This window comes from Dreissena polymorpha, chromosome 9, assembly GCF_020536995.1.
Source record: "Dreissena polymorpha isolate Duluth1 chromosome 9, UMN_Dpol_1.0, whole genome shotgun sequence".
Taxonomy (NCBI): domain Eukaryota; kingdom Metazoa; phylum Mollusca; class Bivalvia; order Myida; family Dreissenidae; genus Dreissena; species Dreissena polymorpha.
Window position 1 is genome coordinate 82,565,272 of NC_068363.1, and position 20,855 is coordinate 82,586,126.

The window sequence follows — 20,855 nt, forward strand, 5'->3', positions numbered from 1 at the left end:
CTTTTTCTCCGAAAAACGTGGGGATAATAAATTGAAGGTTGAAAAATGATTAAATAACTTGACAATTTGTACCAGTTTTGTAAACGTATTTTGGTCTTGAACCAATTTCCTGAAAATTAAAAATGATGAAATTTAAATTGAGTTGAATTAATTTATAAAATAATGTTTCCGTTAATATGCTCAGTAAATCAAGATAACTTAATACCGTAAATTAATAATTTGCCATATTTTCTAATCCTGTATTTAAAATTTGATAAGAACCGGAACATTGTGTAGCAATAAAGATTGAAACCGTACAAACATATCGCAAAAATACAATTTTGCCATTTAAAACAGCGTTTGAGATGCCCCCCACCTCATTCATCAACTTTTCCCGCCATATTGCCTAACATGATTCCCTACTGATGACTTCACTTGGGTTTCAAAAGTTGCATGTAAAAACCATTAAACAGCGGCTTGTGTGATAAATTTTGTGTAAATGTATTCTTTCATAACTTACGTTTCAAATGACAATAGTATTTTGATGAAAAAGTTGAAATGAAATTAACGGTACCCATTTCTTCAAATTCTCATTACCCAGAACAAGGCTCACATTGTTAACATGGTGCGTACATGCTAATATGCAATCCACAATAGAAAAATGACTAGGTCATCGCTGGGAAAAGAAAATATACATTTCAAGAAAAAAATGGTTATGCTCTATAAAATACAGTTTGATCAGTAATTTGTATAGGGGTAAGAGCAATAAATTGGTTGTTTCTGAACAATGATCCGCTTCTGGGGAAGATCTGTTACTCGTGACCAAACTGTACTATAAATAGCCTTAAAACTGACAATGCAGGGAAGGTAAATTTCTTGTGAAAAATGTCAAGAGATGATGTTGTATGGAAAATACTCATAAACAAATTTGTGTTACTTAGGAATACTATATGAACCATTTGTAAAAGATGAAATATTTGATAAGAGCTCTGATGAATTACAATACAGTCCACTCTCGTTATCTCGACATCGGATATCTCGATATTCTCGATATGTCGAAGTAAGCTCAATGTCCCAACTTTTTTCCTTCTTTATATATATATATAAATAAATATCGCATATCTCGATTTTCGTTATGTCGAATAATTCGATATCTCGATATAAAATTTTGTCATGAGTCCCGATTTTACATGTATTTACTGTGGTTTATCTCGAAGTGCGAATAACTGTCTGTTCCAGTGTCGGCAAAAGGTGAGAATTTTCTTTGATACTTCACCGTCCCGTTTCGCCCGGCTGCTCCCGATACTGTGCGGTAGGAAATTGATCCGTTAATTGCATCAATGATCACACGTGTGTAATGTCGTTAGCCATTAACACTCGAGTAAGGCCTGTCACTTTAACTGTCACTTTAACATCAATTAACTGCAATTAATACACAGCCTGCCGAAAAGCCGAAATACTAATTGTTTTTACAAACAACATTCTAACATGCATTGAGTTATATTTTTGCGTGTATAAACCGTCGCAAATTTGCAGAATATTGTTCTATCATTGAACTCCAACAGGCTTTATAATTAGCATTTCAAACTACAAAATGCACATGTACAGTTCAGTATTACGGAACGTGACTTACGCATGCTCAGATGGAAAACCCTCGTCTTGATTGGACATCAATTGCATCATAACTTTAAATAGCAATATTACCGGATGTTTACTCGACAGTTAAGAAATAATATAACCGCATGTGTTCATGCAGTTCTGTAATATGTAAAACGTCATTTTAAGCATTTAAATAGCAAAATTAATCGTGCCTCGTAAAAAACGCGTATATATCAGGTAGAGAGTATTATGTCACACGGTGACAGCTTTAGTTAGACCACTTGGCAGGTATTTAGATGTTAAAAACAAGGTAAATTTTCGTCTAATTTTTTCTTTGAAAACACCTACTCGGATATCTCGAACTCTCGTTATCTCGATATTTTTTCTTGTTCCCGCTGACTTCGAGATAACGAGAGTGGACTGTATTTACCTGTTTTTGTCACATATTTTATCAGCAAAACAATAATGGCCTGGTCAAATTTTTTTCAATAATAACTGCATATAAATGGGTGGAGAAATGCCCTCCTGCTGAAAAATAGGGGGCGGAGAAATGCCCTCTTGTCAGAATTGATGACCATGATCAGTGCCCCCTAAATATTGTCTTCCCCTTAAAGAACACCCTGAGCAGATTGATCCTGCAGGATTTGTCTATTCAGGGGATCTTTTTTTATTGCATGCGTCGGACCAAAGAAAATGATCACTTTTTTTCTAATAAAAAGTTTTTGCGGCTGAATTATTTCATATTTTCCCTGTAGTTCAAACAAAAAGCCCATGAATTAGCATGCAATTTAATACAAATCTTCGACGGTTCAACATAATAAACCCGTCTGCCGCTTTCTTCAAAGGTAACAAGTGCTCAATAATTGAAGTTGGTCCGGTCTCCCAATTAAAAGATGGCGGTGCTTAATGTTAAAGGTAACAAGTTATCAGCCTGCCCATCCTAATTAACTGCAAATATATAAACTGATAAAAAAAATTAACTGCACTTTTTTCTTCAAGCCCTAAATATTGCAAAACATGGCAAAATGGATGCCTATCTATAAGTTAGCGGAGACTTGTCTACCTTACCCACTGATAAAGGCATTCCACAATTCATGGTTCTTAAAGCTGACACAGGGGGGGGGGGGGCACTTTTCCGCCCCTTGCATTATTGTGAGGGGCCAGAAATCTGCCTACTTAACTCTGACAGGGGGCACTTATCTGCCCGGGGAAATTGCACTTTACCGGTACGTAAAAAACAACGGAAAAACATACCCTAACCCGCAACACCTAGAATGCAACACCTAATAATTCTTGTTATCCTATATATTTTTTAAGTATCAGGGGCTACTGAACCCAAACCAAGTAGCCCCCAAACCCCCGCTTTGTTGATAGTGGAAAACAACTGTGTACCGGTAAAGTGAAATCTAGCACATCTGCCCGTCCAAATTTGATGGGAGGGCACCTCTCCGGGGGGGGGGGGGGGCGCCTCTCCGGATACCATCTCTATAACTCTATAACCACGACTCTAAAAGAACCCACGACTCAACAACAATCTATCAATCATAATAATAGTCATGATACATGATACTGATTAACAATGCCAAACAGAATGTCATCATTCGTTTTATTGCGAAACTCACCTCTTCAGTTGGATTCTGAGATGGTTTTCTTTTCAATCTGTTCCAATTTACAATATTTCCGCTATTTATTAGTAACGTTGTTGCTTTTGGAACCACGGGTATTTCTTCCGCCATGTTTGTTGTTAACGTTAATGAAATTTGCTTACTTAAAACACACACGAGCTTTATAAATGGTAGAACAATCGAACTATAATTTATTTCAGTATTATATATGTTCAAAAATGTTTTCTTGTATCATACGTTTCCACAAAATTTATCAGTACTGGACAATAATGAATTTATTAAATATAGCAGAGACGTAGATACGTCTATATAGTTATAAAGCTTTTTTAGGACTTTTCTTGGTACACTGCAAGGTCAAAAACTAGAACATGTAATGAAGTCCTAGCAATTCATAATATCGCAACATCCGGGCACTTGCGTCAGTTAGAGTTACGGAATTAGGGACGATACGAACCATGGACCATACGGCCCAGACTATACGGCCATTAACGAATTAATACATTTAATAAAATATTAAAGTTGATGTAATGACATTAATGACTACATTCTTTGTTTAAATTTGGAACACTGGCGAACCATACGGCTAAGAGTTTAGGACCCTACGGAACATGTCAGAATTAATATTCATTTCGTGTCCCACTCCTTCAATATTGTGTCGATTAATTTAATAAAATATTAAAAGTTGCTGAAATTATATTAATGACAACATTGTTGTTTTAATTTGAACATTTGCGGACCATACGGCCCCGATTTGCGGACCGTACTGACCATGTCTATATTAATATTTATTTCGTGTTCCACTTCCTTCAATTTTGTATCAATAAATTTAAGTAATATTAAAAGTTGCTGTAATAACATTAATGACAATATTATTGTTTAAATTTGAACATTTGCGGACCATACGGACCAGACTATACGACCAAGATTAGCGGACAATACGGCCCAGATTAGCGGATAATACGGCCCAAATTAGCGGACCATACAGCCCAGATTTGCGGACCATACGGAACATGTCTGAATTAATATTCATTTCGTGTTCCAGTTCTTTCAATATTTTATCAATAAATAAATTAAAATATTAAAGTATCTGTAATGACATTGATGACAAAATACGTGTTTATTATATTAAGATTCATTTCGAGTTCCACTTCTTTCAATATTTTATCAATAAATTAATTAAAATATTAAACAACTGTAATGACAAAATACTTGTTTAAATTTAAACATTGGCGGACAATATGGATCATGTCTTAATATGTAATTCATGTTCAATTAAGATTGTGAGAAAATAAAAAATATAATAATGGCGTGACCATAAACGGCAATAGTTCTATTATTTCATCGTTAAAAGCGGGACTGCACGATTTTGTCAACTATTTATGAATTTATATAAAATGTGTACAAAACTTATTATACATATATTTCAATATAAATTAAAATAAAAGTAAAGAAGAACATGTGCCGAAAAATGCGAAATCAGCTAGATATTTTATTCTGAAATAGAAAATGTCTGTACAGTCTAATTTGCCAGCATGTATATCATGCATGTACGATGTGAATCTAAATTTAGTTTTAAAGATCATTTTAATTTCCTGCAGCGATATTTATTCATACGACACAAGAACACTAACTCCGATCCTAATACAAAGACGAATGTACGGTGGCACTAAGGTGACTTCACCGCTCCAAAAAAAAAGTCGGGAAAACACAAGTTATGTTTTCCCGTCGCCAAAAAAATATTAACTCGGGGAAACACAAAATAAGTCTGTTTTCAGGAGTTATCTTTTTTTTGGCGACGGGAAAACAAAAGTTCTGTTTTCACGTGGTTGTTTTTTTGGAGCGGAAAACACAAGTTCTGTTTTTCCGTCTCTTTTTTTTTGAGACTTGAAAACACAATCGCTATATTGTGCGCACAAGATAATCGGCCAATCACAGACGCGGATTATATGGAGGGAACATTTGAAAATATAACTTGCCGGTTACAATTATGCGATAACAATTTTATTTCAGTACATGTATATTTCATCATGTCCATTTATAGTAACTGATTCACCTCGTTTTTCTGACATTTATTCGACACGTAATGCGCTTTAACAAATTTTCGTTGAATTAATTACGTACACTTGTAAATGTTTCGTCCGATAATCGATACTAGACTGATGATGGCAACTGGCCGTAATCCTCGTGGACAACGTGAATTTCATGCATAATTCCGTCAAAACATTTATTCGACTCGTCAAGTGCTTAAACAAATTATCGTTGAATTCATAACTCAACTGTTAATATTTGTCGAAATCTCAAATGGGAATAATTAAATTTGTAATCCGAAACCCATCGACTTACGGGAGTAAATCGTTCCCGTAAGTCGATGTTAATGCGTTTTTATTCCGAAACACACTTCCGAATGTAAATGTTACCGCAACGTTAAAAATATTCTTGCTTCAAATTAGCAGTGCAAATTTATTTTGTGTCGAATCTTTTTCTCAATTAAAAAGAGCGCGAAAATTATGCAGCATGTACTATGTCGCGTCATGTGTATTGTGCGTGTATTGAGCGTTTTAACAAGCACACAACACGTACGTCAGGGGATTGACGCATGTTCAGAGGCAATATTTCATCAAATCTATAGTCACTTAAAATTTATTTGATATTATAAAAAAATGGCAAGGTTTGTGTTAAAGAAATAATTGAGAGCTTTTAGCGTACATATTCACCAGAAAGTGAATTATAAAAACGGAATAAACGGGATTATCGGGTAATAAATAGAAACTTGAAAAGTAGTAAGTATACAGTAATAGAGTCGGGTTGAAACGGATGTATTGGGGAATCGTTCGAGTCGGGATTTTACTATCTGTGCGGGAAAGTTTTAAAACAATTAAACAATATAATATAATACATAATATATATATGTATATATATATATATACATTAATATATATTTAAATGACTGGGTAATTTTCTTGAAGAGTCATAGCTAAAGAAACTTCAGCGTACAGTTTATATAGTATTGACATACCTGTACGCTGAAGCCAACCCCGTATCGAAAGTCAACCAGAGTCGTGACATATTTATGTCACGCTATAAATCAAAGCCAGTCCATTTTCTTGGATACATTCCTTCATATATTGGTGAATGAATATAAATTACTGCATCGGGGCATATTTTAAGGTTCAAATGCATCTTACAATAGATGAAAATAACTCTCATCAGCCTGAAAGTCATAATTTTGACGCCATTGTCGCTTTGTCATGTGACGAGTTTTCATTTGGATACTTTCGGATCGACCTTGACATTTTTTGCTGGAATTGTAAACATTACTTTCGTTTTCTGAAATATATTATTTGTGATTATCAAGTTACGTCTGGTGGATTTAAACACTGATTTCAAAGTGAATTTGGTAATTTTGAATATTTTGTACATTGATTTTGTATTTACACTACAATTTGTTTACAAAACAAGCAAGAATAATTTAAAATACCGGGAAATGTCATTCTGAATTTGTAAATTATGTAGCACATGGTTTGTTACTAAAAATAGAAATAACATCATATGACCGTGAAATCTCGGGAGATTCGCATTTCAATCATGTGTGTAGCATCGCTGTTTTCCTTATATGTTAGAGCAGAAAAGATAAATGTTAAATGTTTACTTTTCGTGGATTCCTGGTTGACTTTCCTAAATCTGAGAATATGAATAACTTGATTGAAATAATCATGAACACAAACGTTTCATTTCCCGTTTTTTTTGTGTGTTTTAACAGATGTATAGTATCACAGCATAATACGCAGTGTAGTATTTCGTGTATTAAAACAATCTACATGGCGTAAAGACATATGGTCCGTATGGTTCGCAAGTCTTGGCCGTATAGTCCGAAAACTTGGGCCGTATAGTCCACTAATCTGACGTATGGTCCGCTAATCTGGGCCGTATTATCTGGACCGTATAGTCCATGGTCTGTAACCGAGTTACGTGCCCCTTGACGACGGTGAAAACAATATTTAGCGCTGCGCTATTTTATTTGCAATGAGAAATAGAGCGCGATCGTTATTTATATATTTAAACGATTGAATTAAGATTTTTTTCAACATGCAAACAAGTTGTTCTACTTTACTGAAACAAATTAGATCTAGATTAAAAACAAACAATAAATATATAAATATATCAATTTCAAATATACAACATATATATATACATTAACCATATAGGAAACTAGGAAAACAAACACGTTGATACCTTAAATTTAATTAAATTAAATGCAATATTTTTTATTTGATTGTTTGCATCAATCTTAAAATCGTGTAAGCCTTTGTATTCCGGTGTTTATATGCCCCTTTGTTCTGCATTAACCGATTAGCTCGTCTTGATCAGATATTATCCAGACTTAACTAACAGCATGGTGTCATAAACCACACTGGGTGGTAGATGACAGCGCCATTAAACACGATTGATGAGTTCGTCGGACTCAATAAATTCAGATAAAAAAATCAGTTGATTTTATATTTTTAAAATAGGTAGATCTGTTGATTGCAGATGTATTACTATTAATATTGAAGAATACGATAAAGCCCGACTATCCCTTTTAATTGGTGACATTTTGTACAACATCACGATACATCATTCGGTTACTAGATTTACCGAAAGCGCGCGCTCCCATTAGATCTTTATTAGCATGGGTCGCCTATTAGCATATCCGTACGTAGTATCGGCCCTCTTACTTTTTGAAAGCTTGAAAAACGTACATTTTTAATACGTCGATCTATAGTTTAACGTGTATTCTTGGACATAATAACAAAAACTGCATTACATTCGGAAATGTTTCGCAAAAATACTGGCGAGACTATAAGCTCCATGTTGTAATCAGTATAATGTACAGCGTTTCTCATAATATCGGCCCATATTGTTCATGTTTCTCTTTATTTATTTTTTTCATATACTTTTTTCACAAATACCGCGTAAGCGGCTTATAAAACAAACAACATTTGATAAACCTATCAATCAACCAAAAACAAACTCATTAAATTATGTGTAATCATAATATCAGCTTGGAATAAATATGACCTACTTTCAAAACCGGAAAACCTCGAAAATGGAAAAACTTAATTAAATTGTACTGTCCAGCACTTAATTATTGAGTTTTTTTTCAATGGCACGATATAATTATGAGGGCCGGGAAAACTGATAATAAGGGATATTATTTATATATATGCTCTTTATTTTCACTTTTCATGATATCGAAATAACCAAACTAATACCATACATAACAAAGCAAAATGCATTCACATAAACGGACTGCTTTTCAATAATACTCTTTACAATTATATACTATAAATGACGGTATGTTATACTTCAACCTAGACATTCAATTCAGTGAAGCATTGATGTAAATGGTATAATTTTTGAGTAATCTTAATATCAAATGCGAAATCTGTAAAGACACTCCAAAATGATGAAAAATTAAACTATCTCCTCGTTTGTTTAATGCACCCCTCCTTTATTTACTGCACCGCTCTTTTTTCATTGCACTTATATTTAGTTTTGCATTTTCCTTGTTTCTATCTCGCTCCCTTGACTTGGTTAATCGTTCCCACGACATAGCTAGTTAGTTCCCACGAGTAGTAAGTCGCTCCCTCGAGTTAGTATGTCGTGGGAACGAGATAGAAAAGAAGAGGAGTGCAATTTAAGAAAAGAAGAGTGAATGCCACCACTATGCCACCATACATGTAGAAATATGAGTCTTTGATAGGAGGCGACGGCGACGTTTTTTTCCGCTCATCGGGCTGGCGCCGGCCGATGATCGCGCGCACATCGGGTCATTTTGTAACATCGGGCGGCGTCCGGATTAATTTTTTATATCACAGTTTGTTTTACCCGACATCGGGCCCGGAAAGGAATCGAATCGAGATCGAAAAAAGATCGGACGATCAACGGTCGGTTATCGCCCGGCGTGCGCCCGACATAGGATTCATTGTACGTTTATCATAACGAGCATCGTCCGTCGGGCATCGTGCGGAGGCCCTCCGGCAATCAGACGGTCGCCGGCCGATTTATATGCCTCTGGGAAATACCTTTACTTTTGCCGATACACGTTCAATGAATCCGATGTCGGGCGATACCCGTGCGTTGATCGTCCGATCTTGTTTCGATCTCAACTCGATTCCTTCCCGGGCCCGACGTTGGGTAAAATTTTTAAGTGAGACTTAAAATTAATCCGGACGCCGCCCGATGCTACAAATCGGCCTGGTTTCCGTGCGATCATCGGCCGGTCGCCAGCCCGATGAGCGGAAAAATACGTCGGCCGCTGATCGGACGGTGATCGGTGTCTATTTGTGACGGAGGTGTTAATTGCGCAAATTCTGGATCCCCTGTGGCGCGTACTAGCTGTTAAAGGTAAATTTTAAAGACAATCCAAAGTCAATATATTAAACGCTATTTGCATTGAAATATGATTAAATTATCGGGAAAATAACGATTGCGTGTTGTGTATAACCTGAAAAAGATGATTTTGTTGACTTTTATGATCGTAACTCATTCTACACATAGATGGTGACGTCACTACGTTATTGTCAGTAAGACCGGTGTGTACACAAGGTTACAATACACTAAATGATCGCTTCATGTAGGGCTGTACTCTCTAAAAAAATATCATAGTTGACAGGAAGGCATGTTTTACACTTTTTACCATTATTCGGGTGTTATCTTGCGGAGATAATGGTAAGGCATGAATAGGTGTTCAGTACTGAATCCCTGAAATATGATACACTTGAAGACTATAGTAAACCATTGCACTAGAAAAGGTTACATTCCACTAAGAAACGGCCGAAAAAAAAAGTTGCAAAAACAGTCGATTTTGATTTGTGTCAAGTTCTTTCTTGCATTGTACATGACATATGTTTTTTATTGCATAAATCGATTCCGCTTAGAATGGCCTTTAAGAAAAGGTATGGTTATGGGGGTCTCTATGTGCAAAATGTTGCATTTATTTTCGCTCAAAGTTGTCGCTTTTACATTGAATTATATAGGGAAACTATTTGGTGTATTATGACCACAATGATCGTAACTCGCAAAGCGCAATCTCCACGCAGAGTTGTCGTTCCATGCTCTCACATACAACCTCTGCCATCACAAGAAAATCCTACCAGATTCGGTAGGATGTTATTTTATTTTTTTAAGTATTATATTATGAAAAGGAATATTATTTTATTTTATATTTTGAAAATAGTGTATAAGTTTAGGTTCATATTAAAAAAATTTACTTTAATTAAAAAAGTAAAAATAACTGTTGACAAATTTAAAAATAACCGTTGATACTGTAAGACGCCCACGTGGTTCGACTATTATGACTTAGTTGGTAATAACGGCAGGGAGTTTAGATCATTATACATATATGGCTCTTATTTTCCGGTTAAACATTAAACTCTTGTTTTAACAAAGGAAACAATTATACGGCACGTTCTTTTTCGGCATTGTTTTCTATGACGTTGTAACTGTAAGACGCGATTATTGTATCACGTGGCTCAGCTATCATCACGTGGTTGTGTATGATGGCAGGGATTAGATCCAGCTATGCTGGTTCCAGTCAAATCTCTGCGCGGAGGTTGCGCAAAGCGTTGATTCGCTTATCTCCCCTGTTTTCCCCTGTTGTGTGACGTCAGAGCTGAACAAGCATTTTCGCGTCCGCTTAGAAGATAAGCGATAGATCAGAATTCGGATTTTATTTTTTCTGTTTGTATTGATATTTTCGTGAAATTGTTTTCACAGTAATAGGGAAAATGGTTATCTGTGCGGCCTTTCGCTGTAAATCACGTTCTGGAAAAGATAATGTGATTCTTTTGCAGTTTCCGAACGACAAAAAACTGAAAAAGATTTGGTGCACCAAAATCGTGCTAGCCATGTTTCCAAACACAAACTGTTTTCTCCAAATAAAAACAGCCGCGTCTGTTTCTGCCTCGGCATCGATCCACAGAATCACGCCGCGTCTTTACACGCGGCGATTACCAGAGTAAAAATATTTACAAATATTTATTGTATACTATAGCAAATGTTAAATAATTTAAAAATTAACGAAAATTAGAAACAGATAATACGCTGATATATTTACTTCTGCGCGATTGTGTTAACATTTCGTCAGCTTCTCTTCATACTTCATACAATTACCATCGGATGTCAACTGTCAAAACAATGATAATTCCGTATATGGCCGATTTCCGTTTTTCACATTAAATTCTTGTAAATAATTGAATAAACAGTGCTCAAATTCCTAAACACAAACTTTCTCTATTTTTTCCAAAGTATCAAACGAATTTCGGCATATGTTTCTTTTTAAAGATTTGATGAAATTTCGATTAAAAGTTTCGTAGCGAATATCAGTACCGGAGTATCTCGCGAATTATTTGCTATTGGCAATTCCTTTGAATAAAATAAAAATCAAACACGCTGTATCGTTATCGTTACACTCTTTTAGTTCGTTCATTATTGAAAAATTACATTCAATTGCATACATTTGTATCAATAAATAGAATGCCGGACAAAAACCCTCCCGGATAAAAACCCTCCCGTCAGTTTTATAGGGGCCGGACGAAAACCCTCCCATGAATGAACGGGGACGGACAAAAACCCTCCCATGAAAAAAACGGGGGAGGACAAAAACCCTCCCATGAAAAAACGGGACCGGACAAAAACACTTCCGTGAAATCTGAGCCACGAATTCAAGTACCAACGATTATTTATGAATTTTTTATCCGAAATCGGTCATTTCCGAATGTCATTTCCGACATTTGTATTTTGTTGTCGGTTATCCGAGATATTTATTTTTTGTAATAGTGACTTCACTTCAGTAGGTAACATTACACTATATATCGACTAATTAAAATATTTCTGAATTGAAATGTTATTTTACACCCATTTGATGTCAATTATATATGTTTGAACTAAGATTTTTATTATTACTTAGTATGATAAGAACTACGATATTCATGATTACTTAGTATGAATAACAAGTAGGGTGTAAATATATAAAATATCAAATTGTGCGCCGGCTAGTGCATTAAGAACATCAAAGTCGTGTTTCTTTTTTTTCATCATCGCAAAAATAACAGAGGCGGACACAGGCTTCCCAAGACATTCTTTATTTCGTTTGTCTTCACGCAGCTTCAACGCTTCGACGTGAAACTGATCTCCCTCATGGTTGTGACTTTTGGTTGAGTTTATTGTCGTCATATTTATGTCCGCGACTACAGCGCCCTTACAAGACTTTGCCGCGCGTTGAGAACATTCCCAGCGTATAGTCGATTTTGACGTTTTCTTCTTAGTGTAGACGAAGCCATTGTGCGCGAGTCTTTTCTTTCCAGCTGAAGTGGTGATGATTTCCATGTTGGATGTGTGCCTTTACACAAACAAATTGCTTTTTATATGTTGCAGACTCACAGTATGATATTTTGAGCAAATGTTGTCAGCATTGAGTGATTTTTTCGGATTAATGAATGCAACATTGTGTGAAGCAAATACATTTATCGGCGTTTAATTGCTTTTAATTGATTATGTGATTAAACTAATTAAAAACTAAAAGCAGTTGCAGATTCACAGTTTGCTATTTTGAGTAAATTTTGCGGATTTATGAATGCAACAATGTATGAAGCAATTACATTTGTCGGTGTTTGATTCCTTTCACGGGAGGGTTTTTGTCCGCAGTTGCAGATTCACAGTTTGCTATTTTGATATATATTATTGTATGCCATTAACTAGTTAATTGTTATGATTAGCTGATTAGTGGGCCTAAATAACCAGAACAGAACAGAACAGAACAACTCTTTATTTTCACCCAAGTATACAAGGTATACAATAAGGGCAACATGACAAAAACAGGTTTTAACAGTATTATCCGGTTCAAGTTGATCAGCTATAGCATGCATAATGTAAACATATAATACAATACTATAATACACAATACAAAGGGAAACTATTAAGTGGAGTGTTCAAACACAATCAATTTTAACTAGTTTGTTGGGAGGGGGGGGAGTGGATATGTCTTTACATGTATATATACAATAGTTATATATCGAGATGACGAATCCGGCAGACAATGATGAAAACAGAAAATGGGAAGTCTTTTTTAGGTATTGGGCTTTATAAGTAGATTTAATTCAATGTCAATCACTAGTAGTCGTAGTCAGGTGTAACCTGAGTTTATTTTTCGAGAGAGAGAGAGAAAAGTCCACAGTTGCGATATTTGAATAATATGTACACTATACATAATAAACAATTTACATACACAGAGCAATGCAATACAACACAGATTTTATACTGTATATTGTCGGGAGGCATATTAGCAAAATAACATTTGCTGTGAATAGCAATTAACACCGACATTTATGGATAGCTTTCATTTTATTTACATTAGCTATTTTTATTATGTACATTTTTATCCGATGTTGGCAAACATACAGTTTGATTCTCAGAAAAAAAAAGGATAACTTAAATACAGCCGCAAAAACATAAACATAGAAAGGCAGTATAGTAGCGTATAGCCCGTTCCGGGAATAATTGATTTGTTCGTTCGCGCTTTAAAGTAACGAGTGCAAAAAAAGAACACCTGAAGACGAACTCGTGACAGCAATTATCGGATAAAATTAAGCTAAAGGATGGAACGTACCGTTAAATCGCCAGGTAAGCAGGTAATTTATTTATTAACTAAGCTTAGTAAGTAAATTGGTGTACGGTATCATTTAATAGTCTACTATTTAACTGTCTTTGTTAAGCAGATAAAGAAATTATCTCCCTTGAAGTTGACATAAAGATAAAACAATGAAATAAATAAACGATAAAGAATCCGTTACTGGAGAAGCAATACGGAACAACAATAAACATATAATACATTGTTAATGGTTGTCATTTGTCAACTTGGGAAGATCAGGAGGCATTGGGTTGGACATATAATGCGACAAGAATACATGTATGATAGTAATGGGATGAAATGGTAGTGGAGTGGTGTGACATTACTGTTCTTTAAAACTTTGAAGGATTATGTTTAAGAATTTGCACACTTCTTTAAGTTGTGTTGTTGAAGTTGTTGATAGAACTGTTTTAAGAGTAAGGTTTGAAGTTGGTGTGTTGAATACACTTAAATACTGTTCTCTTTGTGTTTGAAGGTAGGGACAAAATAAAATGTAGTGTTCTTCACTTCCAACCTGGTCATTTGTACATTTTGTGCATTTTCTTTCAGCATATGGGGTGCCATCGTATCTACCTGTTTCGACTGGGAGGTTATGGTTAGCTGTTCTGATTTTGAACAGGCTACTTCGCTCACGCTGAGGCAAAAGTGTAAGGTATTTTTCCAGTTCAAGGTTCTCTTTGAATATTCTATATGTTCTGGTTTTGTTTGAGGTAGTGAGACTGTTTTGCCATGTAGCTTTATATTGCTCTATTAATTTGTTTTTAATGATTTTATTTGTTTTTATAGTAGTATTCAATTGGTGTTGGTTGTGCCATAAGTCTATAAAACCTGTTGCATTGAGAATTTCTTTTATTTTATTTATCCATTTGAAGTTATTGTCAGGGAGAATCATCATATAGTTATATATCTGCGCTGCAAACTTATTTTGTTTCCCGTTAAGTATTCTAGTCCAGAAAGATATCATTTTTGCTTGAATTGTAATTGATATTGGGTACCTTCCAAGCTCTCCGTGTAAGAAAGATATAGGTGTTGAAGTTTTAGCATATGTGATTTTTCTTAAAAATTTATTGTGGATTCTTTCAAGTATATCAATGTTTTCGTATCCAAATATTTCAGATCCGTAGGTCAGAATAGGGAGCACAGTGTGGTCAAAGAGCTTTATAATGAGGTCGATTGGGAGGCTGGCATTGTTTGCCCTTGTGAAAAGTAAGTGCATGGCTTTGGTTGCTTGTTCTGCTATATGTTTGCGTGCTTTAAGAAATGATCCATTGCTTGAGAAAGTGAGACCAAGATAATGATAGTTGTCTGTTATCTCAATAGGTGTATTACCAATGTAAAAATTGAAGTTTTGTAATTGTCTTGCTCCGAATATTATTATTTTAGTTTTGTTATAATTAATATTAAGGTGCCAGTTGTTGCAATATTCATGGAAAGTGTTAAGGCTATTCTGGAAGTCATTTTGGCAATCGGAAAGTAATATAGTGTCATCAGCATAGAGTAAAATAAGGAGTTTAAGCCACAATGTTAGGTCTAAGGGGTCGTTTAACTCTACACCGACAGAACCATTCAGATTTAAAGATGATTGCATATCATTCAGGAACAAAGAAAACAGAAGTGGGGAAAGGTTTTCTCCTTGTCTGACTCCAATTTCTGAAATAAATGTAGGAGAGACAGTGCCATTGTGTGAGATACAGGATTTAATATTACTATACATGCTAAAAATGATGTTAAAAAATTTACCGTTTATTGAGGTTTTTAGAAGCTTGTGCCAGAGGCCTACTCTCCATACCTTATCGAACGCCTGCGAGAAATCAATAAATGCACAATAGAGTTTTTGTTTCCGTTTTTTTAGTATTTCTATTAAAGAGTGTAGTGTAAAAATATGGTCGCTGCAAGAATAACCTTTTCTGAATCCTGCTTGGTTTTCATCTAGAAGATTGTTGTTTTCCAAGAATTGAGTTAATCTTTGATTTAGTACAGAGGTGAACAGTTTTCCAAGACAGCTTAATATTGTTATTGGTCGATAGTTATTGGGATCTTTAGAGTCACCTTTGTTTTTGAAAATTGGGATGATAGTACCTTCAAGCCATGTTTGGGGAATAATTCCAGTATCAATAATACAGTTAAACAGTTTGCAATAAAGGGGTAGTAGGATTTCTTTGGTTGATTTAATATATTCATTAAGAATGTTATCTGAAGGGCTTGAGGCTTTAGAGTTTTTTAGGTTATTTATGCATTTAATTATTTCATGTTCAGTGAGTGGCGCGTTTAGGTACATATTTGAGTCATTCGTGGTGTGTATATCATTTTCGAAACGGTCATCATCAATTGTATTTGTATTTATGATCTTGAAATGCTCGTAGAATTCATCAATGGAGGGTGCCTTATTTAGTTTGGTTTTAGGTTTCAATGAGTTCAAAAATTTCCAGTAATTTTTTGGGTTTGTTTCATTTAATGCTCTAAGTTTGGAAGAAGTGTTTTCATTATGTTTATTAATGAATATATTCATTGTTCTTTTGTATTGCTTACTTGCGTTTTTTAATCTTAATTTGTTCTCATTATTTTTATTTTTTGTATATTCGTCTTTAGCATTATGGTAGTTTTGTCTTGCTTGAAAACATTTTGGTCCGAACCAGGGTTTGTTGTTTGGCCTATTTACTATATGCTTGTTTCTAAATTTTTCAGGGAACGTTTGAAGTGCTGTGTTGTGAAAAATGGACTGTAGTTCGCTGGTTATAAATTCAACTGTTTCCTTGGATTGAGGGTAGGTGTTAAGTTGTGATATTAGATTGTTTATGTCTGCCATATTTATGTTTTGCTTAAAATTGTTTTCCATACCTTGTTTCCAGGCAGGATGATGAAAGGCTAATTTAGTGTCTTGCTTTGGCATTTGGTTGTTCAATATTCTAAAGGTCCATGTAAGAGCGCTGTGTCCATCAGAGAATAAGGGATCTGTTTCAATAATCTCAAATGAGGTAATGTTTGTGAAGCAATCGGCTGTTGCAATGACATAATCAATGACAGACTTATCTCGAAAAGTGAGGGCACCTGAATTTTTATCTGTGTTTAGTCTACCATTGAGGAAAAAAATGTTACAGTTTTTACAGATATCGAGCATTCGGAACCCATGCATATTTGTTTTTTTGTCTAGGGAAACCCTTGTGAGTGGAATTGAAAGATTTTCCAGGATAACACATTTATCAAGTTGTTGTTGAATTTCTTCGTCAATATCAAACAGGTTGTTAAGGTGTGGGTCAGAGCGTATAAAATCCTTCATTGAACCTGTTCGAGCATTTGTATCGCCAGCTATGCAAACATATTTAAAGTTACTGCATTTGTCATTGATTTCATTTTCCAAAACGTTAAACAAGTCTTCATTAAAAAACCTTGAATTTTCTGGTGGCAAATACAGTGCACCTAGTAAGATATCTTCATCTAAATTGAATAAGCTTTTGGATATAGAAACCCAGAGTATGTATTCCGAGTTATTTGGGACAGCGTGGACATATTGGCTAATATTGTCTTTTATATATATACCAATGCCTCCTGATTTTCTTCTATAATTTTGCATCCTGTGTTTGGATATTAAATGGAAGCCATTAAGATCAACAATGTCATATTCATCAAGATGTGTTTCTGAAATGCAAAACAAGTCATACATATTTACAAAGTCAACAAATTCAGGGTAGTTTAAACGTTTTTTTAGGCCACTTACATTCAGACAACATAATTTTAAGTTTGTTTCTGATTTCAGGTTACGCAGAGCGCCTCTCCCCCCTTGGGCCTATTTGTGAGAGTTTGAGGGATTTGCACAGCTCGTGTTCAGGGGATCCAAATGAACATCGTTTTCATTAGTGTTTGTGTGAGCAGTTTGGAGAGTTCTGGAATTAACACCTGCTGCAGATCGATCAGTGTTTGTTTGGGTGTTCTTTGACTTTGATGTCCATGGGCGCTGGAAAGCGGATTCCCCCGAGGCAGACGATCTTTGGTTTATTGGGGCGTGTGTGCGTCTTCTTGCTGGAGCAGGAGATTCAGATTGAGGACGCCTGGAAATGTGTGTATGTCCATTTGACGAGGAGGTTATTTTGTTGGTGTGGATTTCCTGGACTGTTGGATTTGGGGCTCCTTCATAGTGCTCTATGGACTGTGTATTGTGGATTTGACTGTGCTGCGTGACTTGTGGAGTGGGCACCTCATCGCCAGAAGCGGGCTTATGGTTCCCTTCAAATTGTTGGGATTTTGAACTAAGTGATTTTGGACTATAGTTGCTGTTTGGAGAATAGTTGTGCTGCGTGGCATGTGGAATGGACGTCTCATTGCCATAAACAGATTTGTGGTTCACTTCGTATTGGTGGGGTTTCAAACTAAGTGATTGGTGACTATAGTTGCCGTTTGGAGAATGGTGGACATTGGTCGTGATTCTGTCGCCATTTAGGACTTGGCTCCAATCAGGGAACATGTCTGCCACGACACGACCATCTGCCACTATCTTTGCTGGGAAGACAATGCTTATTTTGCTCTTTGGATGCATACCACGAAGTCTTTTGAGCTCTGGCCACAGAGTTTTGCGAGCATTTACAATCTCTTTTGGGAAGTCTCTATTTATGTGAAAATTTGTATTTCTTAATTTATTTGCATTTGCCAATATAAGCTCTGTGTCTCTAAAGTCAAGGAAATAAACGATGATAGCTCTTGTAGAATTTGAGCGGAATCTACCTAGCCTGTGTGCTCTAGGGATTGCAGGGCATGGGTCAATTTGGAGTTTGTCTTTCAGGAACCTGGCAATTAAAGAATGGCAGTCTTCACCTTTCATTTCATCTATGCCACCTATAATTAGGTTATTTCTCCGGCTTCTTGCTTCTAAATCAATTGACTTATATTCGAGTAATTTCAGTCTCACATCATGTTGGTATACTGAATTTTCTATAGATTTCACTTGGTTGTGTAAGCTCAGACAGTCATCAACTTTCTGTTCAATACTGCTCATCCGTGCAAACATTACACACAGTTTATCATCAGTATTTAGGCTTCCATATTCATGTTGTGATATTGAATGCTCCTCACCTTGAGTACTTTGACTGCCCGTGTTTACTCGTGCCCGTTTTCTTGAGTCGGCCATTCCTTTGTTTGCTAGAACGTTAAACTGGTTTTCTGTCACAAACACGTCATACTCACTGTTATTGTACAAGTTTTTATTGCTTGAATGATCCATTGTTGCACATCTTATTTAATGCTATTAAAATATTATAAAACGTTTGTCTTGGTTGTATATGTTTTTAATTTAAATTTTTTCACAGCAGAGAAAAAAATGTCGACCATCTTGACCGGAAGTAGAATTGAGTTAATTGTTATGATTAGCTGATTAGTGGGCCTAAATAACCGAATCATTGACATATTTGACAATACAGTATGCTTTATATATTGTCTGCAAAAATGCAATTGTAAACGTTACAGTCAAAAATAAATTAAATAAGTAATTAAGACAAATTAGTTACATGCTAACGAATTGTTAGTTGTTAACAGAATTTTACTTTCATTTTCGCAAAGTTTTCAGAAACTTCCCGGAAAGCACGTTTTTTGCATGAATGAGCGTATGACGCGATAAAACGTTGCACTGTATCGTATTTCATTCAATCTAAATTTAAATTCACTTGTCTATAAATGGCCCCACTTTATGTTTTAATTGATGTTGTTATTATATTGGATTATCCAGTGCCCCAGATAATTATTTGGGAAATAGGGTTTTCACCCATTGATTTTGAAAAATAGGGTGATTTCATTCTTGAAATAGGGTGAAATTAGTTTAAAAAAATGCATACTTTAAAATCATTTCTGCTTTACCTATGTTAAAGCTGCACACTTGTATTGATGCAATAAAACTGTAAACTATCATAATTAACTTTAATAAACTGATGTTTCATAACATCTTTAATCCTTGAAACTGTCCTTAATATAAACTTAAAACTAAAAAAAATCGATAACACGAATAATTCGGCACTTATTGGCTCTTGCTTTCTTGTTTCGAGAAAGTTTGTGATTGACAGATATTTTGGCGCAACAATGGCGGACGTCTTTCGACCTCTCTTTGGCATTTTTATTTCGCATCGTAATATAAACTGACAGTACAGACGCTTTACAAAAACACGCACAATGAACGACGGATTAAGTCAGATTGAAAACGCATGTATGCCGTTGTCAATATTATGGTCAAACGCTTTATGATATCTATGTCTAGTCCGCAGAGCGTTTGAATAACTTTGCCTGTTTTTCTGCTCTGTCATCCAGGCGCTTGCTGAATAAAAGCGTCGCCGCGTTACGATAATAATTTCAAAAGAAAATACCGAACATGAGCAAAGCATTTTCGATCGAAGCTAGTGTGTCGTACGCATCGAATTTTACGCTTTTGCGTAAAAATCAAATTGATAGCGTTTTCAATACGCATGATATTGAATTTCTTTGCGTTTTTCAACATTTTAATAGGGTGAAAGACGCAGATACGCAGCTTATCTGGGGCACTGATTATCGGATATATATGCACATTAGAAAGTGGTATGTTTACAGTTAATGGATACACATTTTTTTTCAATTTCACACCCCTGAAAACACAATACATGTACACAATACACACAATTGGTAATGTTGTCGGATTAATGAATGCAACACTAAGTGTTAAATTTCGTTTACGGGAGGGTTTTAGTCCGCCTCCGTTTTTTCATGGGAGGGTTTTTGTCCTCCCCCGTTTTTTTTATGGGAGGGTTTTTGCCCGCCCATGTTTATTCATGGGAGGGTTTTTGTCCGCCCCCTATGAAAATGACGGGAGGGTTTTTATCCGGGAGGGGTTTTGTCCGTATTCCCAGTTGTATTGTACTGTATACTGATCGCACAAAAAATCATCGTATACAATTCAATGTTTGTATTCAAATTGTCAATATTATTTATACGTTGTTTGGTCTGTGTATTATGTATGTTGGGTGGTTCTCATT

The 20,855-nt window shown here is 35.4% G+C and overlaps 2 protein-coding genes across 3 annotated transcripts in view; one reads left to right on the forward strand and one right to left on the reverse strand.

Annotated features, from left to right (window-relative positions):
• LOC127844005 (glutamate--cysteine ligase regulatory subunit-like) overlaps positions 1-3,600 on the reverse strand; it is a 75,291-nt gene extending 71,691 nt beyond the window's left edge. Inside the window, exon 1 of the mRNA XM_052373971.1 lies at positions 3,201-3,600. Within this exon, the coding sequence (XP_052229931.1) occupies positions 3,201-3,314 (114 nt within the window). The 5' untranslated portion in view covers positions 3,315-3,600. The remainder of the gene's footprint in view (positions 1-3,200) is intronic.
• A 2,978-nt stretch (positions 3,601-6,578) lies between these two features.
• LOC127843998 ((Lyso)-N-acylphosphatidylethanolamine lipase-like) overlaps positions 6,579-20,855 on the forward strand; it is a 112,651-nt gene continuing 98,374 nt past the window's right edge. Inside the window, exon 1 of one of the 2 annotated variants that reach the window (XM_052373964.1) lies at positions 6,579-6,600. The gene's annotated coding sequence lies outside the window, so the exon portion shown is untranslated. Of the gene's footprint in view, positions 6,601-10,302; positions 10,348-20,855 lie in introns of those variants that run through there. The other variant, XM_052373962.1, reaches the window with a different exon arrangement.